At 56.7% G+C, this 21,276-nt stretch overlaps 10 protein-coding genes across 10 annotated transcripts; 7 read left to right on the plus strand and 3 right to left on the minus strand.

Moving 5' to 3' along the window:
* Positions 1-37: 37 nt before the first annotated feature.
* Positions 38-1,290, minus strand: SCHCODRAFT_02610372 (NAD(P)-binding protein). Its single transcript, XM_003037436.2, has 4 exons — positions 1,009-1,290; positions 749-954; positions 542-692; positions 38-492 (listed from the first exon to the last, which is right to left on the minus strand). The coding sequence occupies exons 1-4, from the start codon at positions 1,077-1,079 to the stop codon at positions 81-83; spliced, it is 840 nt and encodes a 279-aa protein (XP_003037482.1). The 5' UTR covers positions 1,080-1,290; the 3' UTR covers positions 38-80.
* Positions 1,042-3,476, plus strand: SCHCODRAFT_02528585 (PLC-like phosphodiesterase). Its single transcript, XM_003038767.2, has 10 exons — positions 1,042-1,627; positions 1,678-1,750; positions 1,802-1,825; positions 1,885-1,973; positions 2,021-2,063; positions 2,113-2,145; positions 2,196-2,417; positions 2,469-2,584; positions 2,632-2,775; positions 2,826-3,476. The coding sequence occupies exons 1-10, from the start codon at positions 1,511-1,513 to the stop codon at positions 3,027-3,029; spliced, it is 1,065 nt and encodes a 354-aa protein (XP_003038813.1). The 5' UTR covers positions 1,042-1,510; the 3' UTR covers positions 3,030-3,476.
* Positions 3,216-4,474, minus strand: SCHCODRAFT_02610379 (Utp11-domain-containing protein). Its single transcript, XM_003037435.2, has 4 exons — positions 4,231-4,474; positions 4,017-4,130; positions 3,764-3,965; positions 3,216-3,713 (listed from the first exon to the last, which is right to left on the minus strand). The coding sequence occupies exons 1-4, from the start codon at positions 4,444-4,446 to the stop codon at positions 3,226-3,228; spliced, it is 1,020 nt and encodes a 339-aa protein (XP_003037481.1). The 5' UTR covers positions 4,447-4,474; the 3' UTR covers positions 3,216-3,225.
* A 116-nt stretch (positions 4,475-4,590) lies between these two features.
* SCHCODRAFT_02610381 (uncharacterized protein) lies at positions 4,591-6,416 on the plus strand. Its single transcript, XM_050344421.1, has 6 exons — positions 4,591-4,902; positions 4,954-4,992; positions 5,043-5,126; positions 5,173-5,245; positions 5,293-6,006; positions 6,063-6,416. The coding sequence occupies exons 1-5, from the start codon at positions 4,660-4,662 to the stop codon at positions 5,985-5,987; spliced, it is 1,134 nt and encodes a 377-aa protein (XP_050202154.1). The 5' UTR covers positions 4,591-4,659; the 3' UTR covers positions 5,988-6,006; positions 6,063-6,416.
* A 105-nt stretch (positions 6,417-6,521) lies between these two features.
* Positions 6,522-8,314, plus strand: SCHCODRAFT_02696476 (uncharacterized protein; the record flags this gene model as incomplete). The annotated part of the gene is made up of 8 exons (XM_003038765.2): positions 6,522-6,572; positions 6,632-6,696; positions 6,747-6,788; positions 6,840-6,915; positions 6,969-7,011; positions 7,065-7,507; positions 7,558-7,659; positions 7,709-8,314. 8 exons carry the CDS (start codon positions 6,522-6,524, stop codon positions 8,312-8,314), a joined length of 1,428 nt encoding a protein of 475 aa, XP_003038811.1.
* A 176-nt stretch (positions 8,315-8,490) lies between these two features.
* Positions 8,491-10,064, minus strand: SCHCODRAFT_02744172 (seryl-tRNA synthetase; the record flags this gene model as incomplete). Its single annotated transcript, XM_003037434.1, has 3 exons — positions 8,491-8,881; positions 8,932-9,973; positions 10,022-10,064. The coding sequence occupies 3 exons, from the start codon at positions 10,062-10,064 to the stop codon at positions 8,491-8,493; spliced, it is 1,476 nt and encodes a 491-aa protein (XP_003037480.1).
* A 121-nt stretch (positions 10,065-10,185) lies between these two features.
* SCHCODRAFT_02490024 (P-loop containing nucleoside triphosphate hydrolase protein) lies at positions 10,186-11,603 on the plus strand (the record flags this gene model as incomplete). Its single annotated transcript, XM_003038764.2, has 9 exons — positions 10,186-10,247; positions 10,294-10,405; positions 10,454-10,560; positions 10,609-10,710; positions 10,762-10,957; positions 11,008-11,300; positions 11,350-11,383; positions 11,435-11,521; positions 11,574-11,603. 9 exons carry the CDS (start codon positions 10,186-10,188, stop codon positions 11,601-11,603), a joined length of 1,023 nt encoding a protein of 340 aa, XP_003038810.1.
* Positions 11,604-11,789: 186 nt separating this feature from the next.
* SCHCODRAFT_02610389 (MRP-like protein) lies at positions 11,790-13,416 on the plus strand. Its single transcript, XM_003038763.2, has 3 exons — positions 11,790-12,287; positions 12,431-13,001; positions 13,059-13,416. Exons 1-2 carry the CDS (start codon positions 11,864-11,866, stop codon positions 12,943-12,945), a joined length of 939 nt encoding a protein of 312 aa, XP_003038809.1. The 5' UTR covers positions 11,790-11,863; the 3' UTR covers positions 12,946-13,001; positions 13,059-13,416.
* A 105-nt stretch (positions 13,417-13,521) lies between these two features.
* On the plus strand, positions 13,522-16,292 carry SCHCODRAFT_02610391 (uncharacterized protein). The gene is made up of 7 exons (XM_003038762.2): positions 13,522-13,744; positions 13,798-14,158; positions 14,216-15,118; positions 15,170-15,253; positions 15,304-15,407; positions 15,461-15,546; positions 15,600-16,292. Exons 2-5 carry the CDS (start codon positions 13,814-13,816, stop codon positions 15,379-15,381), a joined length of 1,410 nt encoding a protein of 469 aa, XP_003038808.1. The 5' UTR covers positions 13,522-13,744; positions 13,798-13,813; the 3' UTR covers positions 15,382-15,407; positions 15,461-15,546; positions 15,600-16,292.
* A 1,772-nt stretch (positions 16,293-18,064) lies between these two features.
* Positions 18,065-21,228, plus strand: SCHCODRAFT_02610398 (PLP-dependent transferase). Its single transcript, XM_050344422.1, has 10 exons — positions 18,065-18,837; positions 18,899-19,242; positions 19,289-19,346; positions 19,395-19,462; positions 19,514-19,619; positions 19,674-19,781; positions 19,830-20,072; positions 20,129-20,402; positions 20,454-20,863; positions 20,916-21,228. Exons 1-10 carry the CDS (start codon positions 18,307-18,309, stop codon positions 21,021-21,023), a joined length of 2,250 nt encoding a protein of 749 aa, XP_050202155.1. The 5' UTR covers positions 18,065-18,306; the 3' UTR covers positions 21,024-21,228.
* Positions 21,229-21,276: the final 48 nt, after the last annotated feature.

The raw sequence follows: 21,276 nt of genomic DNA on the forward strand, positions 1-21,276 counted from the left end.
AGCTGATGCAAGTTCTTTCAGCATCTACTCTCGTCGTTGGGCAGGGAAAGACCTGCATTTGGCTGTAGCTACGAGGACAATCAAGCATCTGGCTTCATGTAAATCCAACTGAAGATGTACAGGGCCCAAGTCCGAGGGAGCCACTTCAGCAGTAGGAACGCCTGCCAGCCTTTTCCATTGATGACATGCGCCGGCGGATGCCTCCTCAAGCACTTCGAGACGACATCCTCTGCGAACTCCTCCGCGCTCCATGGTCCCATACTCTGGCTGAGGTTGATGCGCCTCATGATAGCGTTCATGTAGTTCTTGTAGAGCGAGTCTTCGGGTTGCTCGAAGGCCCGAGCGCCGTTGTTGGCGATGTTGGAGCGGATTCCGCCTGGGGTAACGAGCATCACATCGATGTTGAAGGGGCGGAGCTCCATGGCGAGGACGTCGCTGAAACTGTGAAGGGCAGCTTTGGATGCGGCGTATAGTCCGTTGAAAGGTGTTGGCCTATGGCGCCGTGAGGCCATGGGCAATATTCAGGAGGGAACTCACTTACGTGTCTCCCACAACGGAGCCGATATTGACGATACGTCCGCTCTTCTGCTTTGCCATAATTGGGACCACCGCTTTCGCGAGGCGCACGACAGAGAAAGTGTTCACATCAAAGACGCTCTTTACGTGATCCATCGTGTTATCAATGAGAGCGCCTATAAGTGTCCATGAGATCTGGTTCTTCAAGTCGGGTGCAGTATAATGAACTCACCAGCAGCAACCGTACCCGCATTGTTGACGAGGACATCTATTCGGCCTTCTTCCTCGACAATCCTGGTCACAACGTCGTTGACATGGTCATCACGCGCGACATCCATCTCCAGGAGATGGATGCGCTCGCTCTCAAGACCCTGCATAGTCTCGAGCCTGCGAGAGGTGGCGTAGACTACGCATCCTCTGGCTTTAAACGCCTTGCACCTACAGGACGCTTCAGCTTGGCAAACTCAAGTTCAGGCACGGAAACACGCTCACAAGGCGAATCCAGCCCCGCCGGTACTGCATCCCGTCACGAGTACGACTGGGGACGCGGGGAGGACTGACATGGGGAAAGCCAAGCGCGGCAGGATGGCTTCCGTTACCCGTGGCTTGCCGAACTTCCCATGAGTATATTCGGCTCACAAAGGGCTGTTTTTGGGCCACCTGAATACTGTGGTCGAAGGCAGAGTGCGAGAAATCCCGGCTGAGCGCGCCACTCCAGCCCTGGTGCGCAGCGAGCCGACTCAGCCGAGGGTCAGCGGAGACAATGGAGAAACCTATTTGAGGGTGTTCCGCGTGCGCTTGGACCGACGCGACGGAGGCATCGTCGGCCCCGGGGCTGCGGCCGGAGGAGAGCGCCGAGGGCGACTGTGCATCGCGTCTTGGTTCAGCATCGCCTCGGCCTCCCTTCTTGTCTGTCCCCACCATCATCTCTAGTCTCCCGCTCCTTCAATACAAGTCTCTGTTAATCGTCGTGCTATCGTCTGCCTTCGTCGCCATGTTCTCCTCCCTCTCTGCTGCGCAGGTCGCACTCTCCCTCGTGTCTGCGTCTGGTATTGCCCTCGGTGCCTCTGCACCGCTTAGGCGAGCTTCGACTTGCAATGGCTTCTCAGAGGTGCGCTCACACTTAGGCGCGGGCGGGCAGGTAGCTTACTCGCCTTGCAGTTATGCGACAAGAGCTTTGGCAATGTCTCCTTCGTAGGCGCCCATGATTCCTACGCAGTGGGCACGGACAACCGTACGTCTCGAAGATCGGCCATCCATGCCCTCTTTTGACACTTTCTGCCAGTCGCCGTGAACCAGGATTATGATGGTGCGCATCGCTGGGCAGGCCCTCGGCGCTCGTCTGCTGATCACGTACTGCTCATTCAGTCACCCAACAATTGAAGGATGGGATTCGCATGCTCCAGCTACAGGTTCACAACCAGGATAACACCTTGCAGCTCTGCCACTCTTCTTGCGTATGCTCGTCTGCTTGCGAGTCAGACCTGTACTGACTTCCGTCTAGTCCCTGTTCAATGGTGGCACTCTCGAGGATTACCTAAAGAAAGGTAAGCGCTTGCGTCGATCCTTCCGGATCGACGGCTGACGTCTTCGCAGTCAAGTCATGGATGGACGACAACACCAACGATGGTAAGTAGCATCGCACAGCGTACTCGTTCTCTGGCTGACGACCCACGCAGTCCTCTCCATCTTGATCGTCAACATCGACAATGTGGCACCTACGGAGTATGCGACGGTCTTTGAGTCGGCTGGCTTGGACCAGGTGTCGTACTCACCGTCGAGCTCGACGCTGCCCGCGTCGGGTTGGCCGACTTTGGGGGAGATGATTGATGATGGCAAGCGCTTGGTCACTTTCCTCGACAACCAGGCCGATACCTCTTCTGTGTCCTACCTTGTCGATGGTCAGTGCATCGTGGCTTTTGGAAGGACTGCGATGCTCACGATAATATCAGAATTCACCAACATTTGGGAGACTGCATACGACGTGACAGATACCACCTTTGACTGTGAAGTCAACCGCACGAAGGGCGACACGTCCACGCAGATGTACTTGATCAACCATTTCTTGGTATGTCTGTTCCTTCCGGTCTTGACTGGATGCTGACTTTTCCTCAGGACAAAGTTCTGCTGGGCAACCCGGTTCCTGACAAGGACAACGCGGACACGACGAACGCTGCTTCTGGCACGGGTTCTCTCGGTACGCAGGTTGAGACGTGCACTAGCCAGTACGGCCGTGCGCCGAACTTCATGCTCGTCGATGTACGTTTCTCCTAGCATCTCTCCATGAGCTGTAACTAATGCCTGTGCAGTTCTACGAGTATGGCGGCGGCTCCGTCTTCCAGGTCGCGGCTGACCTCAACGGCGTCACCTACGACAACTCGAGTGTCGCGCAGCCGAAGGACTCCTCTTCGTCCTCGTCAGACTCCGACTCCGCCGTGTCCCTCCTGCAGATGAAGGGCGCGTCGTGGCTTGCCCTCGGCGGCGTTCTGGCCGGCGCGTTCATGCTTGTATAAAAGCAGCGGACATCAGTGCGATATTATACGCGCATTGTGCGGTATATTACTCTCACGGACCCAGTAGTACACACATCACCACAAACGGACTACAGTAATCACACACCCTATTATTCGTATGGGAATGGACACCAGTCATCACAGTCGCATTGTACATGGTAGGACGAATAGCAGGGAAGGTTCGTCGTGCGTCCGGTCAGGCTTTGCGCTGCAGCCGCCACTTGTATATGCGGGGCTTGTAGGCCTTGGGCTCGGTGGATGCCTTCGCCTTGAGCGGGCGGCCGCCGCGGGCGTCCAGGGCATCCTCATCGTCACTGTCTTCGTCGTCGCTGGCCTCGACGCGCTCGGCCCCGCGCAGCTTTGTCCGCCCGCCCTTGCCCATGAGCAGTCGCTGCATCTCGAACTCGCGCTGTGCGTAGCGGAGCTGGCGATCGCGGACGAGGCGGGCGGACAATTCCTTGAGTATGCGGGATCGGTCGCTGCTTCCTGGGTTGTCGTGTTCTTCTTCGTCGTACCAGTCTGCTTCGTCGTCCTCAGCGGCTGTGGTGGGAGCGGACTTCCGTCGCTTTTGCTTCGAAGAGGACTCGGCCTTCCAGCCGAGGTCGGGCTCTTCGTCGTCGACGTCCATCTTCTCCTCGTTCGAGGGTTCTGACTGCTTATTCTCTTCGGAAGCAAGTTTTCGGGCTGATGTAGAATCAGTACCATTGAAGTGCAGTGTGCATGGATGTACGCACCCTCCTGAGGGGAGTCAACGAAGACAAGGTGCCGTGACTTTGTTGCACGGGCCTTCCCCTTGCTCTTCCCAGAAGGTTTTGGCAAGATGTCTGCATTGCGGAGGACCTCGAGCTCGTTCTCGTCCAGGTCGTCCTCGTCCTCCATGTCTGGCTTCAGTAGATCGGCTTGGGACATGAGGCGAGCTTTCAGCTTGTCGATTTTCTGAGCAACAGGTGAGTATACTACTGATCGGCGGGTGTCCTGTGAACGCACCTTCAGATTCGACGCGCGCATCGTCCGCACGTAGTTCTCGTCTTGCGTCTTCAGAACCTTCACGAAGTCCACAGGTAGCGACGTGTTCCCCCGGTCCTTCAAGTGTACACCCCTCTGCGAAGCGTCGATCAGCATCTCGTTCCCCTTGCTTCTGTCCTCGTTCCCTCTCCCACTCCTCCCTCGACTCCACCATACCACACCAAACGACACTCACCCTCGTTTTCTCCCTATTCATCGAGAAGTAGAACTCATCCTTGTTGCGCTCTGCCGCCTTCTGGCGCAGGCGTGTCAAGCGATCCTGCTTGGAGTGGTAATCCCGCGCGCGGAGGACGTAGTCCTTGTGCTTTTCGAGGAAGCCAAGCTTCTCGCGGTGCTTGAGCTGACCGCGCTCCTTGTGGTTGCGCCGGTGGAGGTTGTTGCGGAGGGTCATGATGGACGTAGGAATATGGGAGGGTGAGGGGAACAGAACAAGCGCTCGACGAAAAGGGAAGACTGTGATGTGACAAGCGCGATCGAGCTTTTGTCACGCGCGGATCTATCCGTTTTGGTTCCTTGTTGACTTCGACTTCGTCGTCGTCGGGCGGCTCGGAACGCCCTTTGTTTTCCTTCCCTACCACCCACGCTCAAAGGGGACGCACTCGACATGAAAGATCACTCGAAGGAGGAAGCGGAGGGCACTCCACCTCCTGTCGATCTGGCTACAGCTCGCGAGCGCTGTGGCCAGCTCGAGTACGAATGCACCGACGAAGCGTTCATGGCTAAGCTTATGTCCCCGAGAAAGCGACCCGGCGCGCTCTCCAAGGCTACGCACTTCTTTGATAGCTGGCAAGAGTTTGAGGAGTGGAAGGCTGCCGAGGAAGTCCGATTAGATGTGACGTATATCAAGGTGCGGGCTGCCCGTGCAGGGTGCGCATGAATGTTGAGCAACCTTTTTCAGCGTACTACATATACGAGCACCAGGAAGGGCTCTCCTTGGGTAGGCCTTATGTACTTCTGCCGCTTTTCGATTCGAATGTGATTCCACAGAGACACACACTCTTCGTTTGTTCTCGTCAACGGGCGACGAGGCGGGCTCAATATCGCAGCCAACGCGCGGGAGCCCCCCACCAGGTAGGTTTCGCACATTATCTGAACTTGGGTCTGACACCGGTTTAAGAATGTCGAGGGTAACTGCAATGCGTCAATCAACGTCAGGATCTTTGACGAGGACTCTGCTGTTCATGTTGCTTGTAAGTTCGCCTTTACTTCCTTGCCTGTGACGCTCAAGATCGCTTAGACGCGCCGTGCCACTCACATGATTCTCATGATAATCGTGTTCGGCAGCGGAGAAGGAAGCGGCGCGCGCCTGACGAGTCTGCCTCTCCATCGTCCTCTTGCGCCAGTCCTTCCTCTGCCAACGCTTCTTTGTCCAGAGAGCCATCTTCCTCGCCCTCCGATCAAGCGTTGACACTTGACCTGCCGCTGCCGGTAGATACACGTTCTACTCACGAGCGTCTGCACGAGGCGGTCTCTCTCTTCGCCGAACTTTACGAGCGTGTACGAGGTTGCGCGGATCCTTTGCCCAGCTTTGAAGTGCTGGAGGATGCCTTGTCGCAACTTCAAGCATCGACAACCGACCTCATTCGTGACCCATCGATATCACATGTGTCTTCGCCGACCTCTACAGCCTCTCGATCCCCGAGCGCCGGCGCCGAGGAAGTGGATGATCCTCTTCACCCGCACCCATCAACGATCACCGTTACGAACACGATCTCCTCTATGACTATGAGCCAGCGCTGGATGAAAGCCGCGCAGACTCTTGCTGTTATTCGACATCTTTCTACGCTTTCCGAACTCCCTGATCCTGCTGTCACACTGCTTGAAGCATCGCTATTCCAACTGTTCCTCGAATCTATCGCTATATCCTCTCCCGAAGGTCCTGCGCAGACGGCCGCTGACCTTCAGCATCTGGGCTCGCAACTGTCTGCCTGAAAAGTCTTTCTCAAACTCTGTAAGTTGTTACGCTTCCGTCACGACTGGATTTACTGAGTCGAACTCCTCGTTCAGTCCGCCTACTAATATCGTTGCTTTTCTTCCCTACTATTCCCTTTGTCGCTTCGGTCTGCTTCTCTTTGTTTTATCGCTTCCCATCTATACTCGCACCATCTGTCTGACATGGTTTCCTCGTTCTCCTCCTGATTATCTGCCCTAGTTACTTGTTTGAGGCCGAACCGCTATCAAGTTCCTTCGCCCTGCTGCAATATGTATCATTGCATCTATCTCTGCTACAGTTTTCCACTTCCATACCTTTGACGTTGCTTCATCCTCCTCTGTCATGCTTGCCATATCTATCTCCACGACAATGCACAATAACTAAGTACCGCTTTGGGACCCGCGCATAATGAACGTAGCCAAATCCGGACACGCGATAGGGGCAGTTCCGTCACGAGCACCGGTTGAGTTCCCCCGTCATCAGGCACACGCTATCCCTCATCCTTCCCTCTCTCCCTCCCACCACCACTAATCATGGCGGCTGCAATGACCTTTGCGAAGGCCTTCTCGCGCGAGAAACCCCATGTGCGCAGCTCGTTATCCTCGTTCCCAGGACGCAACCCTAATGCGCGGGATCGACGCAGTCGTCTATCACAGATTGGGTCGATATACTGACGGCGAACACGATCGATGACGAGGCGTACGATGGGTGAGAGTGGAGTGCAGTGAGGTGCTCAAGCGCGTCTGAACAGTGTGCAGTATCCCAGAGTTGGTGGACTCGATCAACTTGCAGGCGTCGGGGTGCGTAGCGCGCCACAATCCGAGAGAAGTGGCTGATTGTGATACTGCTAGACCGGCTGAAGCCTCCCGTGCCCTGCGCAAGAAGATCAAGCATGGAGGTCCTCACCAGCAGTACAGAGCCCTCGTGGTGCGTGCGCTGCCGTCTTCCATCCCTCGCTTAGTTCTCACGTGTTATCCTAGCTCCTCAAGGCACTGGTAGAGAACTGTGGCCAGAAATTCCAGAGTGCGTTCACCTCCACTCATGCAACACGCACTCTAAACTCAGATCGCGCGTAGGAACGTTCGCTGATGGACAACTTACTGATGCGCTGAGGCATCTTGCGACTGATCCTATGACCGACAAGAAGGTCAAGAAGAAGCTGCTCCTCGTCCTCGCATCATGGCACGAACAGTTTAAGGGAGACCCCTCCATGAACATGGTCGCCAACCTGTACAAGCAGTACAGGCCAACAGAGCGACGGACCGTGGAGTCTGATCCGGTTTACGGAGTTCAGCTTCAGCGGGCGAGGGAGAAGGAGGAGGCCAAGGCAGCAGCAAGGCGAGAGAAGGAGGAAGCTAAGGAGCGGCGACGCAAGGAAGAAGAAGAGGAGAGGGCTAGGCGGAAGCAGAAGAACAGGCCACGGAGGGCACCTTTCAACTTCGAGCAGGAGAAACCGAAGGTGCTGAATAGCATCGTGGAGGCCTCGCAGGCCAGTAGCAACCTCGTCAACGCTATCACGGTAGGCGAACCCATCTGCGCGAAAGGTCCGTCAGGCTAATTGGATCTCAGCTGGTGAATCCGGAGAAGGAGAGCTTGAAGGAGAATGCGCGAGTTCAGGAGTGCCTCGAGAAGGCGAAGACGATCCGCAAACAGATCGTCCGATATATCCAGGTAGGTGAATATCATCGTCGGTCTCCCTTTTCCTCACCTTTTCCCCTAGCTTGTCGAGAACGAGGAAATTATCGGCACCCTTATCGAGACAAACGATCGCATAATCGGCGCGCTCGAGATGTATGACAAGCTGTCCACACCCGACACGCAGACGAGTGAGAGCGCCGCGGACGCCATCACGGACGGTCTTGCGCGGACCAAGATATCCCTTCCCGAGAGCGAAGTTGCAAGACTGCAACAACAGCAACGAGCTGCAGTGGATCGGGCCAAACGTTCGGGCAAGGAGCCTCAACAGGAGTCCTCGCATCTCCATCCTGACCTGGAGGACCTTACCTTCGGGAGCCTGGGCCAGACGTCAAGTAACCTGCCACCACCGATGAGGCCAACCGCGGCGGCCGACCGCGACTCAGGCGCTTACGACGGGGGCTCGTTATCCGACTTCAGTGATTACGAGTCGTCGGACGAGGAGACGCACAACCGCCGGGAGCCGTCTGCGTCGAGGAAAGACTACCTGTCAGCTTCGGACTCTGACGACGACGCGGCAGTCGGCTTCCGCAACGCGAACAACACCGGAACCCTCGTGGACACCGAAGAGGATCCCTTCGCCGACCCCTTCGCCGACGAGGCGGCCGTAGGCTCGTCGAAGAAGTACTGAGCGCCGCGCGCCACAAATGATCCCCAGGCCATAGAGCCCACTCCAATATTTATTGCCTTGCTTTTGCTTGTGTATTATTCTGCTCCGTTCTCTGCAGTGGAGGGGAGGTTCGATTATGTATATCTACTTTTGTACAGTCTATATCTACGCTATAGCAGTCCGCCCAATGCCCGTCGTCACGTCCACGATATGGGTATTCGGGGAGTAGAGGCTTGGAGCCAGAAGGGTTTGAGGGCTTCGGGGAGAGCGAGGCCGATAGCTTCGCCTGCCTCGTCGAAGGTGATGCCGTTCTCGATGAGGGCGACGATGAGGCGAGGGATGGCGGCAGCGGTGCCGTTGAGGGTGTGTGCGAAGGGAAGGGCGCCCGCGGGAACTGGTGTAGTTGTGCCAGCTGCTGCTGCCAGGGCTTGTGGGCGGTAGCGGATATGAAGGCGGCGAGATTGGTAGTCTGTGCAGTTGGAGAGGGAGGATAGTTCGCCCCACTTTCCGCGGCCAGGCATCCAAGCCTCGATGTCGGTCTTGCGGTATGCGGACGCCCCGAGCTCCTCGGTGGGCATGTCAAGGACTCTGCGGGATGATGTCAACGAGAGTGATCTGGGGAATAGTGGTATGAATACCTTAGTGAGAGACCGAGGCCCCGCAGTATCTCGGTCTGGATGCTGGCCATCTCAGCCATCATGGCCTCGCTAGACTCAGCGTCGGTCACCGCAAACAGCTCGACCTTCGAGAACTGGTGCACCCGATACAAGCCGCGGGTATCCGCCCCGCGCGCGCCCGCCTCAGCTCGGAATGCATGTCCCATGCCTACCACCTTACGCGGCAGGGAGGTAGACGGGAAAATCTTGTTCGCAAACATGCCTGCTAGGGGAATTTCGGCAGTACCCGCTAGGATGAGGTCTTGAGAGGAGGAAGTGGGGGTGGAGACATCGTATATTTGGGACGCCTGATCGTCCCGAGGTTGGAAGCCGCAGCGATACGCGACGTCCGCGCGGACGACGTCAGGGGGCATGACGGGGGTGAAGCCATGTCTGACGGCGATGGAGAGGGCGTAGTTTGTGAGCGCCAATTCGAGTAAGGCGGCTTCGTTGGTGAGGTAGACCCAGGAGGTACCGGAGACGGTGGCGCCGCTCTCGAGGTCGAGCAGGCCGAACTTCTTGCAGAAGGCAACATGATCTCGTCTCGGGTCAGCTGGAATGGGTTCCGGTCCATGTGTAGAGAGTGTGACCGCTGCATCCTCCGGTCCTAGTGGTGCGTCCGGGTGCGTGTCGTTCGGAATAGCCAGCGCGAGCCTAAGCAGTTGCTGCTCCAGAGTCGCTAGCTTGTCCTCGAGCGTCGCAATCTCCTTCTTGACATTCGTTGCCTCAATCATAGCTTCCTCCTTCCCCTTGTCGTCCTTCTGCTGCGCCGCCCGCCGTATGCGCTCCCCGATCATGGATCGAGTGTTCCGCAAAGCATTCAGCTGGTTCGTGACGGCCTTCACCTCCTTGTGCGTGCGTGCAACGTCCTGCACATCGTCAAGGGTGACCCCACACTTGCGGTTCATCGCGTTCGTGGCCTTGTAGACCACATTCTCGCTGATGTTCTTGTAGTTGAGTCGCGGAGGAGGTAGGCTAGTGGTGCTCGGCGCCGTAGCGTAGGCTCGGCGACATACCCTGGCGGCTCAAAGGGGTTCAGTAGAGTATATGAATGACTGGGCATGCAACTCACCTAATGGCAAAGTCCTTCTCAACCGCGAAATAGGCGCACTCATCGTCGTCTTCGACGAGGGGGATCCCAGGCAAGCCGGACCGAAAACCCGACAATTCACGACGCGTCACATTTGGACGCGACTCGGTCACGTAACGGACGCGTAGTTCTTCCCGATTCCCCACATGTCGTCTTCGTCGAAAGCGAAAGCCACTGGGCCAGCGGATGCGCCATATGAGCTCCCTTGGTGCGTGATACTTAGTCTAAATGGACAGCGTGCTGATGAGCAACAGGGTCGAGAAATACCGACCCCAAGTACTGGACGATGTGGTCGGCAATGCGGACACGATCGACAGGTTGAAGGTCATCGCACGGGACGGAAACTGCCCGCATATCATTATCTCAGTGCGTACCCTTGCAATTCTGTGGAGATGATGTGCTAATACTATCTAGGGAATGCCCGGTATCGGAAAGACAACGAGTATACACTGTCTTGCGCATCAGCTACTAGGTCCCGCCTACAAGGAGGGTGTTCTGGAACTGAATGCCTCGGATGAGAGGTGTGTGAGAAGTCTGCGAAGTGCAGTATCACTCTGACACGCCTGTAGAGGAATTGACGTCGTCCGAAACAAGATCAAGAACTTTGCGCAGAAGAAGGTCACCTTGCCACCAGGGCGGCACAAAATTATCATCTTGGACGAGGCTGACAGGTGCGCGCATCTACTCTACTGTGACACGAGTGTGGACTCACTCGCACATAGCATGACTGCAGGCGCCCAACAAGCGCTGCGACGAACTATGGAGATCTTCTCGAATACCACCCGTTTCTGCCTCGCATGCAACATGAGCAACAAAATCATTGAACCTATACAAAGTCGATGCGCTATTTTGCGGTACGGCAAGCTGAAGGACCAAGAGATCCTGAAGCGCTTGCTGGAGATTTGCGAGGCGGAGAAGGTGCCCACCATTCTCTTCCACTCATATTCCCCTCATTGACACCCAAATAGGTCGAATATAACGACGACGGCCTCACCGCCCTCATCTTCACCGCCGAAGGCGACATGCGGCAAGCCATCAACAACCTGCAATCTACCTGGTCCGGCTTTGGCTTTGTCTCCGGCGACAACGTCTTCAAAGTTTGCGATCAGCCGCACCCCATCACCATTCAGACCATCATCCGATGTTGCTTGAAGGGCGATATTGACGGTGCGATGGTGAAGCTGACGGAGCTGTGGGATCAGGGGTACAGTGCGGTGGATATTGTAGTGACGTTGTTCAGGGTGGTGAAGAACTTTGACGAGTGCGTAACCTGCCCGAATACGAAGGGGGCTTCTGCTGACACGATACAGGATTCCGGAGTACACAAAACTGGAATATATCAAGGTACGTGATGACCAGCACGCATCTCGCAGTTCTCGTGCTGACGTACGATAGGAAATCGGCTTCACGCATATGCGTATACTGGAGGGTGTAGGGACCATTATACAGCTGTCTGGATTGCTTGCGCGTTTGTGTAAGATGGTGAGTCGCCCTTGTTCGACCTACTCGCGCAGGCTAACTCAGTCGACCCAAGAACACCAAGCCAGAACTGTTGCGCGTATGATATTTCGGACATTCTGTATCTATAGTGCCTTTCTTCTTCCTACTGCCTCAAGCCATGGGCACTACTGGGTGATCATCCTCGTTGAGCGTTCTACGCTGAGGCGCGTCGACGCGTCCAAATTAGGCCGCGGTATTGGTCACATCATGTGTTCGTGACCGATGGTGTCTGCACGGGCGCTTACGAGTTGCTGACATAGATCCTGGCTCCATTGTACTTTGCATCCCCTTTCTCTCTCCCCCTCCGATCCAGCTAGCTTCAAGATGGCCGCCGAAGCAGAGAACCCAATTCAGCGACGCATGAAAACCGTCAAGCACATCATCATCGTCCTCTCCGGCAAAGGGGGCGTTGGCAAATCCTCCGTTACATCCCAGCTCGCACTCAACCTCTACGCATCCTCCCCTACTGCCCGAGTGGGCGTTCTGGACATCGATCTTACTGGACCGTCAATACCACGCATGCTTGGCGTAGACGGACACGGCGTCCACCAGAGTATGGGGGGCTGGGTACCCGTATACGCAGACGGCACGGCGGCCCGATTAGCGTGCATGAGTGTTGGGTTTTTGCTGAAGAATAAGGGGGACTCCGTGGTCTGGAGAGGGCCGAAGAAGAATGGGATGATCAGGCAGTTCTTGAGCGATGTGAGGTGGGGGGATCTGGACTACTTGGTCATCGATACACCGCCTGGTGAGTGCTACTTCCCATGCGATGGGTGTTCTCTTCCCAGACGATCACATCCATCTGCTTCATATCCCTCTCATCACCATCCATATCCCTGCCATCTCTTCCCCAATTCGATACTCTTGCGTCCTTCTTACGTGTGCCCCCAGGTACCTCCGACGAGCATCTATCCCTCATCGAGCATCTCGCCCCCGTGAGGGACAAACTATCCTCCGTCATCGTGACAACGCCACAAATCGTCGCCCTCACGGACTCGATGAAATGCCTGTCTTTCACGCGCAACGTTGGGCTTCCCGTACTCGGGCTCATTGAAAACATGAGCGGGTACGTGTGCCCATGTTGCGGCGAAGTCAGCAACGTGTTCTCGACGGGCGGCGGGGAGGATATGGCGAAGCGGGAAGGGCTTCGTTTGCTGGGAAGCTTGCCTGTGGACACGGAGCTCGTTACGCTCCTGGATGCCGCTGCTGTGGCCGAGAGCGAGAACGAGCAACGGGAGAAGGAGTCGGGAGGCATGGAAGGCGCGAGCGCAGAAACGCAACCTCCGACCGCTGCATTCGAGCTGCTGGAGAAGTACGAGAAGACGCCGACAGCGAAGCTGTTCAAGGATATAGCGGCGCGCGCCATAGAGAACTTGAATCAAGGCGAGGATCACCTTCCTCGTTGATTGTGACAAGGTTAGGTGGCAGGAGGCTACTAGCACCGCCAGCGACGACCGAATTGGTACGTTAGTATGTTGTACTAGATGTCCTTTATTGAACCTTCTAATGTCTTGAATAGGTACTCGAGGCTAGAAGGCATCCTCGCTGGCTGGACGGCGCATGGGAGGATGGGAGATGACTCTTGTCGGCCCCCATGTTGTACGCACTGAGGCTGAACACGCTCCTGGACGACATTTTCAGCTTCTTGTGCGGCTGGTATGTCGTACGATCGCGCACGATCTTATCCATCTGGCGCGCCTCGTTCTGCCTCATGTTGCGCCAGGTGCCGAGGGATGAACAGGCGGCAGGCAACGTGCGCGGAGGGATGGACCAATCTGGTTTCGTAGATTGTCCATTGGGGGCGTCTCTAGTGACTTCTGCTGTGTGCTATCTCGTATCAGGGCTTCCCTATTCACATCGCTTGGCCTTTGTGACCGGTCAATGAAGTCGCGATGACGGCGCGCCGACGGTTGCCGCGGAAACAATGGGAGTTGATTGTCACGTGTTGCCTCGAGGCACTTTGTTCAAAACACATCTTCCCCACCTGCTCCCGCCTCCGACGCGTTTTTCTCCTCCTCTCATGTGCCTGGCCGCCCTCACCTAAACCTCCTCCTCCTCCCGACGGCCATCCATCCGCTGTATATTACCACCGTTACGACCCGTACAGCGAGCCCCGAAATTCAATCCGCGTTACTTCCCGTGTACCTCCCACCACTCACCTCACGCCCCGAGCACGACACCCTGAACGCCCGCCTTGCACATTTGGTGCGTATGTACGCGCATACACTCACAGCGCTTGCCACTAACAGCAGCTGTAGTAGTTTCCGCCGCACCATGACTGACACCTACGACCCGCCGTACACAACACCAGAGGAAGACCCATTCAATGTCGTGCCCGCCCGGGTACAGCCGCGCCGCAAGCGCTCGAGCATGCTCGACAAGTGGATCAACGAGCAGCAGCGCACTCACTCCGTCCGCGGGCGCAACATCCTCGACCTCACCGACGACCGTACACCCTCACCAGCTCCGCACGCCGACGCCTACTTCCCCTACCCCGGCGCCGCGGGCCACCTCGCACCACATGCTGCCTCCCGCGTGACCGTCGACAGCTACGACATGGTCGAGGACGAGGATATCGTTAACGAACTGGCTTCAATGCGCGTCTCCTCTGACTGCGAGGTGCGTTTATGGCGCACACATAATGTGGCCCGCTCTTCTCACGCGCGTCCCATATAGTCTCCACCTAGACCCAACAGCCCGCGCCCCCGGAACTCAAAACTCCTCCACTCACCCAGCGCGTCCTTCCGCAGCTTCCACTTCCCGTTCCGCAATTCCCACTCGCCCGCACCTGGATCAAGCACGAGCCCTCCTTCCACCCCGTCACGCCGGTCGCTGTTCTCTCGCATGCCTAGCGGAGGTGGCCCGTCAACACGATTCCCGAGTACTGTCGCACGCGATAGCCATAAGCGTTCCGCTAGCGCGTCAGTAGCTGAAGTGCCTAGTCCGCCTACGAACTTTATGGCGCCATCATTGTCAAAGGCACGGCCTAGCGTCCTCGGTCACTTCCCTTCAGCATCTCAGGTCTCCGTCCCACCCTCTGACACTGCGTATACGCCCTCGCGGCCGAGCATGTCCTCGCACACGACCTGTACGTCTACAGCTCCAACGTCCGAAGATGAAGCCACGCCTATGAAGGCTTTCTTCGTCGACTCTGTTCGCGTGCGCTCCAAATCTCACGGTGCCAGCTCCATCATGTCCTTCTCCGGGTGGTCGCAGGGCCCTGAGTCGCCACCTACGATCGGAGACGCACCCTCAGAGCGCACGGAACGCTACTCATCCATGTCGCAACGCTCCGGCTCGACGCGCGGCGGGTCCGCTCGTGTACCATTCGCACCCAAGTCGGTGTCCAGGCTGTCGAATAGCGAAGTTCGGGAGGCCGCCAAGGAAGCGGCGACGTGCATCCACCTACCCCAGGCGGAGGACGATTTCAACAAACCTTACGTGATATACGGACCTAACTCAAGACCCTCTACCCTATCCCGTGTGTCGTTTTCGAGACACAAAAAGAAGACTTTGGTGATTAGCGGAATCACGGCTGGCGACGTGAAGAGATTCGATGGTGTGAGGCGCTGGTGCGAGGTAAATGTTGTTTCTCGTTTGTGGCGAGGGCTTGCTGACGATGCTCTACAGAGCTTTGGTTCCGTCAACCAAATCCTGCGCATGCCTAACGGCGACTTGCATGTACATTTCCAGTCCGGGGAGGTTGCCGATACAGTGAGTCTTCTGCTATCATTCGGGCCGTTCGTAGGGCTAACGTCCGACAGGTGTGTCGACTGCGCGCCAAGGTATTCATCACTGGCGTAGGCAGCGTACAACTGTCCTTCCTCACCGGCGGCAAGTAAATGGCTGTTCATCTTGGTTTCTTGTTGTACGTCTTCTGTCGTTCTATCCGGTCCTACATTGTGCTCACTATATGCTTAGGCTGGCAGTGCCTGTCCTCTACCACTCACGTCACGTACAAATTATGCCTCCCTTTATGTTCCACTGAAGATACGCCCCATTATGCCGTGAGTACATTTGACATTTGTGACGCGCCGTTTTCTGATGAAACTTTTGACAGATTTATGCCCCCACCCCCCTCTCATGACACCTTAGTCGCCTTTTAATCGACTATCCACCGACCCAAACCCCTGCCCTACCTTACCCTCCTCTACCTCCACTTGCGATTTTTCATGGTCACCCACCCCCATAATTTCGCGCTTCTCTTCCTTTCCCTTTTTCCTTCGCCTTTCCTCTCCGCCAACCCCTTCGGTAATCCGCCACCCTCCTTCGTCTTCGAGTACGCTACCTTTATCACCCCTTCCTTTTCGCCCTTCACGATAGATAGTTACCCGTTGTCTGACGCCTCATACCCCACATATCATCATCTCTCATGCATGCGGAGCACCTACGGACGCGCTCGTCTCGCCCGCACATACACGCCTCGTGTCATAGCATTGGTTCCCGCATCATTCATCCTCATTCTGCACTGGCATCGCATATACCCTTGCACTGGCGCTCTTCGCCTTTCGTGTGTCGCCGTGCATCGTATATCCACACCGTGCATCCGTATATCCACACGTGCATCGTATATCCTCTTGCATTGGTCCCTCTCGTGCATACACTGTGACATTACCATCCTCTAGACTTCCATTGCTCATACTACGACACATGTATATCCGTGTAACCTGGGACGGCGATCCCGACGCAGGACCTAGGATCTTTTGTACAATAGCCGGCGTAAGACGTCGAGTATATATTTATTGTCATCTTCGCTGGATGTGAGGGAGAAGGAAGTATAGGGAACGAGGTTTCTCTGAACAGGCGAGCGGTCTGACCCAAGATGAGTCGTGGACGTGAGTGTGGGCTTGGCCGTCGAGAATTGGGGGCAAACTGACGTGGTGCAGCGTCCTCGTTGACTGACCTGGACTTGCTCACATCAGTCGTACTCAATTCGACGTCTGAAAACGCCCGTCTGAAATCCTGCGCGTTGCTGTCGCTGTGCTGCCTCGACGACGGTTGCCAGAGAGCGACGGCGGCGTGCCTGGCGGGCCGCGGGCGGGGCACGCGATAGCTCGGCAAGTGCCGACGTGGGGGCGGGAGGCGGCGAGCAGCGACAACATCGACGTCGGGGAGCAGAGCGTCGTCCTTTCCATCCCTATCAAGTCATGACGAGTGCTCGTGAAGAACTCATACCCCTTCCTTCAATCCCGGAGGCCCGTCGTATGCGGGTACACTTTACGGAATTTGCCGAATAACGTCACGTGATGTGTTCAACTTGTGTGCTCGCCCTCACAGCAGCGCGTAGATGGGAATTGTAGCGGTAAAACGGCGTGCAAGACTTTCAAAAGCTTCAAATTAGAGTTGAATTGTTGTATGAGTGAGTCTGCTTAAGCACAAGCACTGATAACGCATTTTTTCTCCAATTTTTCACTTTTTGGCATAATCTCTTGCCTGGACCGAATTCTGGGGCGATTCTCGACGTATGCGGCGAGGGATTCCATGAGAGCACCTTCAATAGGGTAGACGACGCCCTGTTCATCGACGTCGATGTTGTCGCTGCTCGCCGCCTACCCCCACGTCGGCACTTGCCGAGCTATCGCGTGCCCCGCCCGCCAGGCACGCCGCCGTCGCTCTCTGGCAACCGTCGTCGAGGCAGCACGGCAACGAGCAACGGGCGATTTCAGACGGGCGTTTTCAGACGTCGAATTGAGTACGACTATCGTAAGCGACGACCAGCTGCCGTACTGCTGTTGCTAGGGTGTCCACTGTCGTAAAGCATGTTTCGCGAGGTTGTTCTGGAAGTACTGACTTCGGGGTTTTTTGGGCGCCGTATCACGTGCATCCATGGTTGAACTTGATGTTCTGGACTCCCATATTTGTAAGTTCGTCCCTCGAGCGCCGATACCTGGGAACGCCACCATTGGGTGTTGACCAAAAATTCGAAGGGCAGGTGGGAAAGTACAGGGCGATAGCAGTGTCCAGAATGCTGATGGGTGGGAGAGATCGAGCGAACGAACGTCAAGAGCCTCCTTGTTTCAACGTCGAGGCCCCGAGGTCGCGTTGCGCACCCGCCTTCGCAGACCTTCCTTGAGCCTTCTGCTTATACCCGGGTCGGTTCGGGGAGGGATTGAATGCGGCGGTATCACGCGGGAGAACAGACTTGTGAGGGCGCGGGTGATTGCCGCCCTGCGATGGACGTCGGGCTCAGGTTGGGCGTCAGGCGCCTGCTCTGGCGAGTCGCGACCCCCTACCGCAGGAGTTGCATTTGTATGAACGTCGTCAAGAGAGAGGGTCGCCGTCGGGTGCCGCGACAGGCAGAAATTGAGGCAGATGGCAGCGGCCGGGTGCTCGTGCGCCGTCGACCGGAGGACAGTGGTTCATGATAAATCCGTTAGTCTCTCCTCCGTCCCGAGGCTAGCATCGGAGAGGGGCGCATTTGTGTCGTAGAAATTCGTCCAGAGGGCGGGCTTGGCGATGTAATCGTGTAGGAGACGAGGGGTCAGAAGGTGACTAGTCGTCAGTCTGTATGTCAGTTCGATGTCGGTGGTACTTGAGACAAGAGAGAGGCTGAGTCACCGTAATACTCGCCGGCCGCGAACCGGGAAATTGGAATGCTGTCTGAACCTGTGCCCATAAATAACCCGAGGCTGCCGACGCGCGCCGCACGCGCGCCCGGAGGTGAATAAGGAACCTCAAGGAAGGGAACGAATCGCTGAACATAACTGCCTTCCGTCTTCCCTCGGCCTCGTCCTTCTCCTCCACCTACGGCGATGCCAGCGTCTCCCATGGCCCTTCCCCGCGCCACGCCAACCCCGTCGCGGTTCAAGCGCGCCCACACGAGCGCGCAGGAATACCTACGCGCGATCGCCAGTCGCGAGTCGGGGGGCGCGCGCCACAGCGCGCCGAGCGTGTCGTCGGATGCGAGCTCTGTCGCGTCCGTGTCCACCTACGCCAGTTACGCGAGCACGTCGAAGACCTCCGTCTCCCCGTCGTGTGCGTCCGAAGACCATGGCAGCGAGTGGGACTCCGCCGCCGACCCGCTTGGTTTCTCGCGCGACAAGGAGGCTGACGCACATGCTACTCCCCATTCCGAGTACGGGATCTGCAACGACGAGCGGTGGCGCTACGAGAGCAGCTACCGCGGCACGCCGCCCTCTGAGGGGATCGCCGACCCGCCGTACTACATCCTATTGTCGACGTACATCTCCTTCATCTTCGTGATCGCGCTCGGGCACTTGGCGGACTGGATGGATCGGATGCGGTATGGGAGTGTGTATGGCAAGAGCGAAGAGACAGTTTCGCACGACAAGGGCAAGGTGCGTCGCCCCATTCGAGCAGCCGGGAAATCGTTTGATCTCACGGTCTTGAACGCTCTAGGGGCTTGCACCTTTGACCGCTGACTTCGACTCGTTCTACACTCGCCGGCTCAAGAGACGTCTTCTGGAATGCTTCAACCAGCCCTCTACTGGCGTCGCTGGACGCACTATACGGATCCTCGATCGCTACAGCCCTGACTGGAATAAGAGCCAGATTCTGACCGGCACGACTACGCGCACCCTGAACATCTCGTCCTACAACTATCTTGGCTTCGCTCAGGCGCAGGGAGGCTGCGCTGAGGGTGTCGAGGCCGGCCTCCATAGATACGGTATTTCCACATGTGGAACCCGCGCCGAGGGAGGTTCTAGTGAACTGCATGTTACCGCCGAGCGCCTGGTGGCGAAGTAAGCCACTTCGCATCGTCGGCGTTCCTGTTCTCATATCATTCAGCTTCGTCGGTACGGAGGACTCGCTGATCTCATCCATGGGCTTCGCTACGAACTCTACGGTATGCAGGCCTTCTCGACGTCCGTCAAATTCAAGCTCATCCATGCAGGTCATCCCGGCTCTTGTTGGGAAAGGCTGTCTTATTATTTCTGATGAACTCAACCACTCCAGCATCAGGTAAGTTCGCTCGCTATCGTATCAAATATAGGTCGCTCAAACCACCATCAGGTTCGGCGCACGCCTCTCTGGGGCTCACGTCAGGCTCTTCAAGCACAACGACATCAAGGAGCTCGAGCGAGTTCTCCGCGATGCTATCAGCCAAGGACAGCACAAGGTATGGTATAATTCGTCTTCAACATGCAAGACAAGACCACCAACACAACTATAGACGCATAGGCCTTGGCGCAAGATCCTCGTTATCGTTGAGGGCCTTTACAGTATGGAGGGTACTATGGTCGATCTCCCGGGCATCATGGCATTGAAGACGCGATACAAGGTCAGACACTACCCTGTTCGGTTGAGTCATTATTCTGATCCCGCGTAGTTCTACCTTTTCGTCGACGAAGCGCACTCCATTGGCGCCCTCGGCCCGCACGGCCGCGGCGTCTGCGACTACTACGGTATACGGCCTCGGGGCGTTCCCAAGCCTGGTTTCAGCGCGGACGACGACAACGCAGAGATCATTCCTGGGACCAATGTGGACATTTTGATGGGCACTTTTACCAAGTCCTTCGGCGCTGCCGGAGGCTACATCGCTGGCAGCCACCAGATTATCGAGTATCTCAGGGTAAGCACGCATATTCTCCATTGTACATTCCCCTGAGTTCTAATCTTCATCGCAAGGTCAACGGTCACGGCGGCGTTTACGCTGAGGCAATGACCCCGCCCGTCCTCATCCAGATCATCACCAGCATGGCCAGCATCATGGGAGTCGTTCCCGATATGCAGACGCCTAAGAAGCACTCGCAACAACTGGTCAAGGCTCCTGCTCATCCCGGTCCCATCCCTGCTTCATACCTGCCCCAATGGCTCCCTTGGCTGCAAGAGACCGTCGAGGCCCAGCTCCGCGGTAGCGAGGCGCTCAAGTCACCGTCGACGGAGCTCAAGTTCTACACCGGCACGTATCAGTCACCGATCACCCTTGCACATTGTTGACCTCTTCCAACAGGTTTGGAGGGCAACGTCCGCTTACGGCGTCTCGCATTCAACTCGCGCTACCTATCCCGTGGCCTGAACGCGCTCGGCTTCATCACCTGCGGCCACGACGACTCGCCCGTGGTGCCGCTGATCATCTGGAGCCCGGGCAAGATGGTGCAGTTCCACCGATTGATGCTGCAGTGGCGCGACGGGTGGAATCGGGGCATCGACGGGCGGATGGTGTGCATGGCGGCAGCTGGTGAGAGCCAGGAGGCTGGTGGCGACGATGCGGTGCGCAATGCATGGGGCGCGCGGACCCCAATCTTGACAGTGGTGGTGTCGTACCCGGCGACGCCGCTCATCACGTCGCGGGTACGCTTCTGCGTGTCTGCAGCGCATACGAAGCAGGATATGGATATCGTCCTGCGGGCGTGCGACCAGGTCAGTGTCGATAGGTTGCCTTGCGAGGCTTATTGGCTGACTGGACCCACAGATTGGCGACTGGCTCGATCTCAAGCATGGCATTCCGCCCTCAAAGCGGTGGAATATCGACGACATCGTCGAGAACGCGGCCGACTTGGTGCAGGCGGAGACTTTCTAATGACGCAACGTCTTGTTGTACCGGTGGTCGCTGCAGCCAAGATAGATGCTTCGACCTGTCGGTGTATCACATTCAATGACCAAGGAGGTGTACGAACATCACAGCAAGGAGGATTCCGTACTATACCTAGACATACGTTCCCTAATCACAGTGATCTAGCTACGTAGTGTACAACATCGTTAGAATGACATCTTGTGGAAGGCAGAATATTTGATCAGTACGAGATAGTGCACAACGCGACGATGTCCTGCTT

Source organism: Schizophyllum commune, assembly GCF_000143185.2.
Source record: "Schizophyllum commune H4-8 unplaced genomic scaffold SCHCOscaffold_2, whole genome shotgun sequence".
Classification (NCBI taxonomy): Eukaryota; Fungi; Basidiomycota; class Agaricomycetes; order Agaricales; family Schizophyllaceae; genus Schizophyllum; species Schizophyllum commune.

Bases quoted from the DNA above. Each gene is read 5' to 3' on its own strand.
- SCHCODRAFT_02610372 (XM_003037436.2), bottom strand. From the start codon at position 1,079: ATGTCAGTCCTCCCCGCGTCCCCAGTCGTACTCGTGACGGGATGCAGT. The intron at 955-1,008 runs GTGAGCGTGTTT...AGCGTCCTGTAG, and splicing joins GGCGGGGCTGGATTCGCCTT to GTGCAAGGCGTTTAAAGCCA. The intron at 493-541 runs GTAAGTGAGTTC...ACGGCGCCATAG, and splicing joins GGCTCCGTTGTGGGAGACAC to GCCAACACCTTTCAACGGAC.
- SCHCODRAFT_02528585 (XM_003038767.2), top strand. From the start codon at position 1,511: ATGTTCTCCTCCCTCTCTGCTGCGCAGGTCGCACTCTCCCTCGTGTCT. The intron at 2,146-2,195 runs GTAAGTAGCATC...CGACCCACGCAG, and splicing joins GGACGACAACACCAACGATG to TCCTCTCCATCTTGATCGTC. The intron at 2,776-2,825 runs GTACGTTTCTCC...ATGCCTGTGCAG, and splicing joins CGAACTTCATGCTCGTCGAT to TTCTACGAGTATGGCGGCGG.
- SCHCODRAFT_02610379 (XM_003037435.2), bottom strand. From the start codon at position 4,446: ATGACCCTCCGCAACAACCTCCACCGGCGCAACCACAAGGAGCGCGGT. The intron at 4,131-4,230 runs GTGAGTGTCGTT...GACGCTTCGCAG, and splicing joins TGAATAGGGAGAAAACGAGG to AGGGGTGTACACTTGAAGGA. The intron at 3,714-3,763 runs GTGCGTACATCC...ATTCTACATCAG, and splicing joins CGTTGACTCCCCTCAGGAGG to CCCGAAAACTTGCTTCCGAA.
- SCHCODRAFT_02610381 (XM_050344421.1), top strand. From the start codon at position 4,660: ATGAAAGATCACTCGAAGGAGGAAGCGGAGGGCACTCCACCTCCTGTC. The intron at 4,903-4,953 runs GTGCGGGCTGCC...AACCTTTTTCAG, and splicing joins TAGATGTGACGTATATCAAG to CGTACTACATATACGAGCAC. The intron at 4,993-5,042 runs GTAGGCCTTATG...GTGATTCCACAG, and splicing joins CCAGGAAGGGCTCTCCTTGG to AGACACACACTCTTCGTTTG.
- SCHCODRAFT_02610389 (XM_003038763.2), top strand. From the start codon at position 11,864: ATGGCCGCCGAAGCAGAGAACCCAATTCAGCGACGCATGAAAACCGTC. The intron at 12,288-12,430 runs GTGAGTGCTACT...GTGTGCCCCCAG, and splicing joins GGTCATCGATACACCGCCTG to GTACCTCCGACGAGCATCTA.
- SCHCODRAFT_02610391 (XM_003038762.2), top strand. From the start codon at position 13,814: ATGACTGACACCTACGACCCGCCGTACACAACACCAGAGGAAGACCCA. The intron at 14,159-14,215 runs GTGCGTTTATGG...CGTCCCATATAG, and splicing joins GCGTCTCCTCTGACTGCGAG to TCTCCACCTAGACCCAACAG. The intron at 15,254-15,303 runs GTGAGTCTTCTG...AACGTCCGACAG, and splicing joins CCGGGGAGGTTGCCGATACA to GTGTGTCGACTGCGCGCCAA.
- SCHCODRAFT_02610398 (XM_050344422.1), top strand. From the start codon at position 18,307: ATGGCCCTTCCCCGCGCCACGCCAACCCCGTCGCGGTTCAAGCGCGCC. The intron at 19,620-19,673 runs GTATGGTATAAT...ACACAACTATAG, and splicing joins TCAGCCAAGGACAGCACAAG to ACGCATAGGCCTTGGCGCAA. The intron at 19,782-19,829 runs GTCAGACACTAC...GATCCCGCGTAG, and splicing joins CATTGAAGACGCGATACAAG to TTCTACCTTTTCGTCGACGA.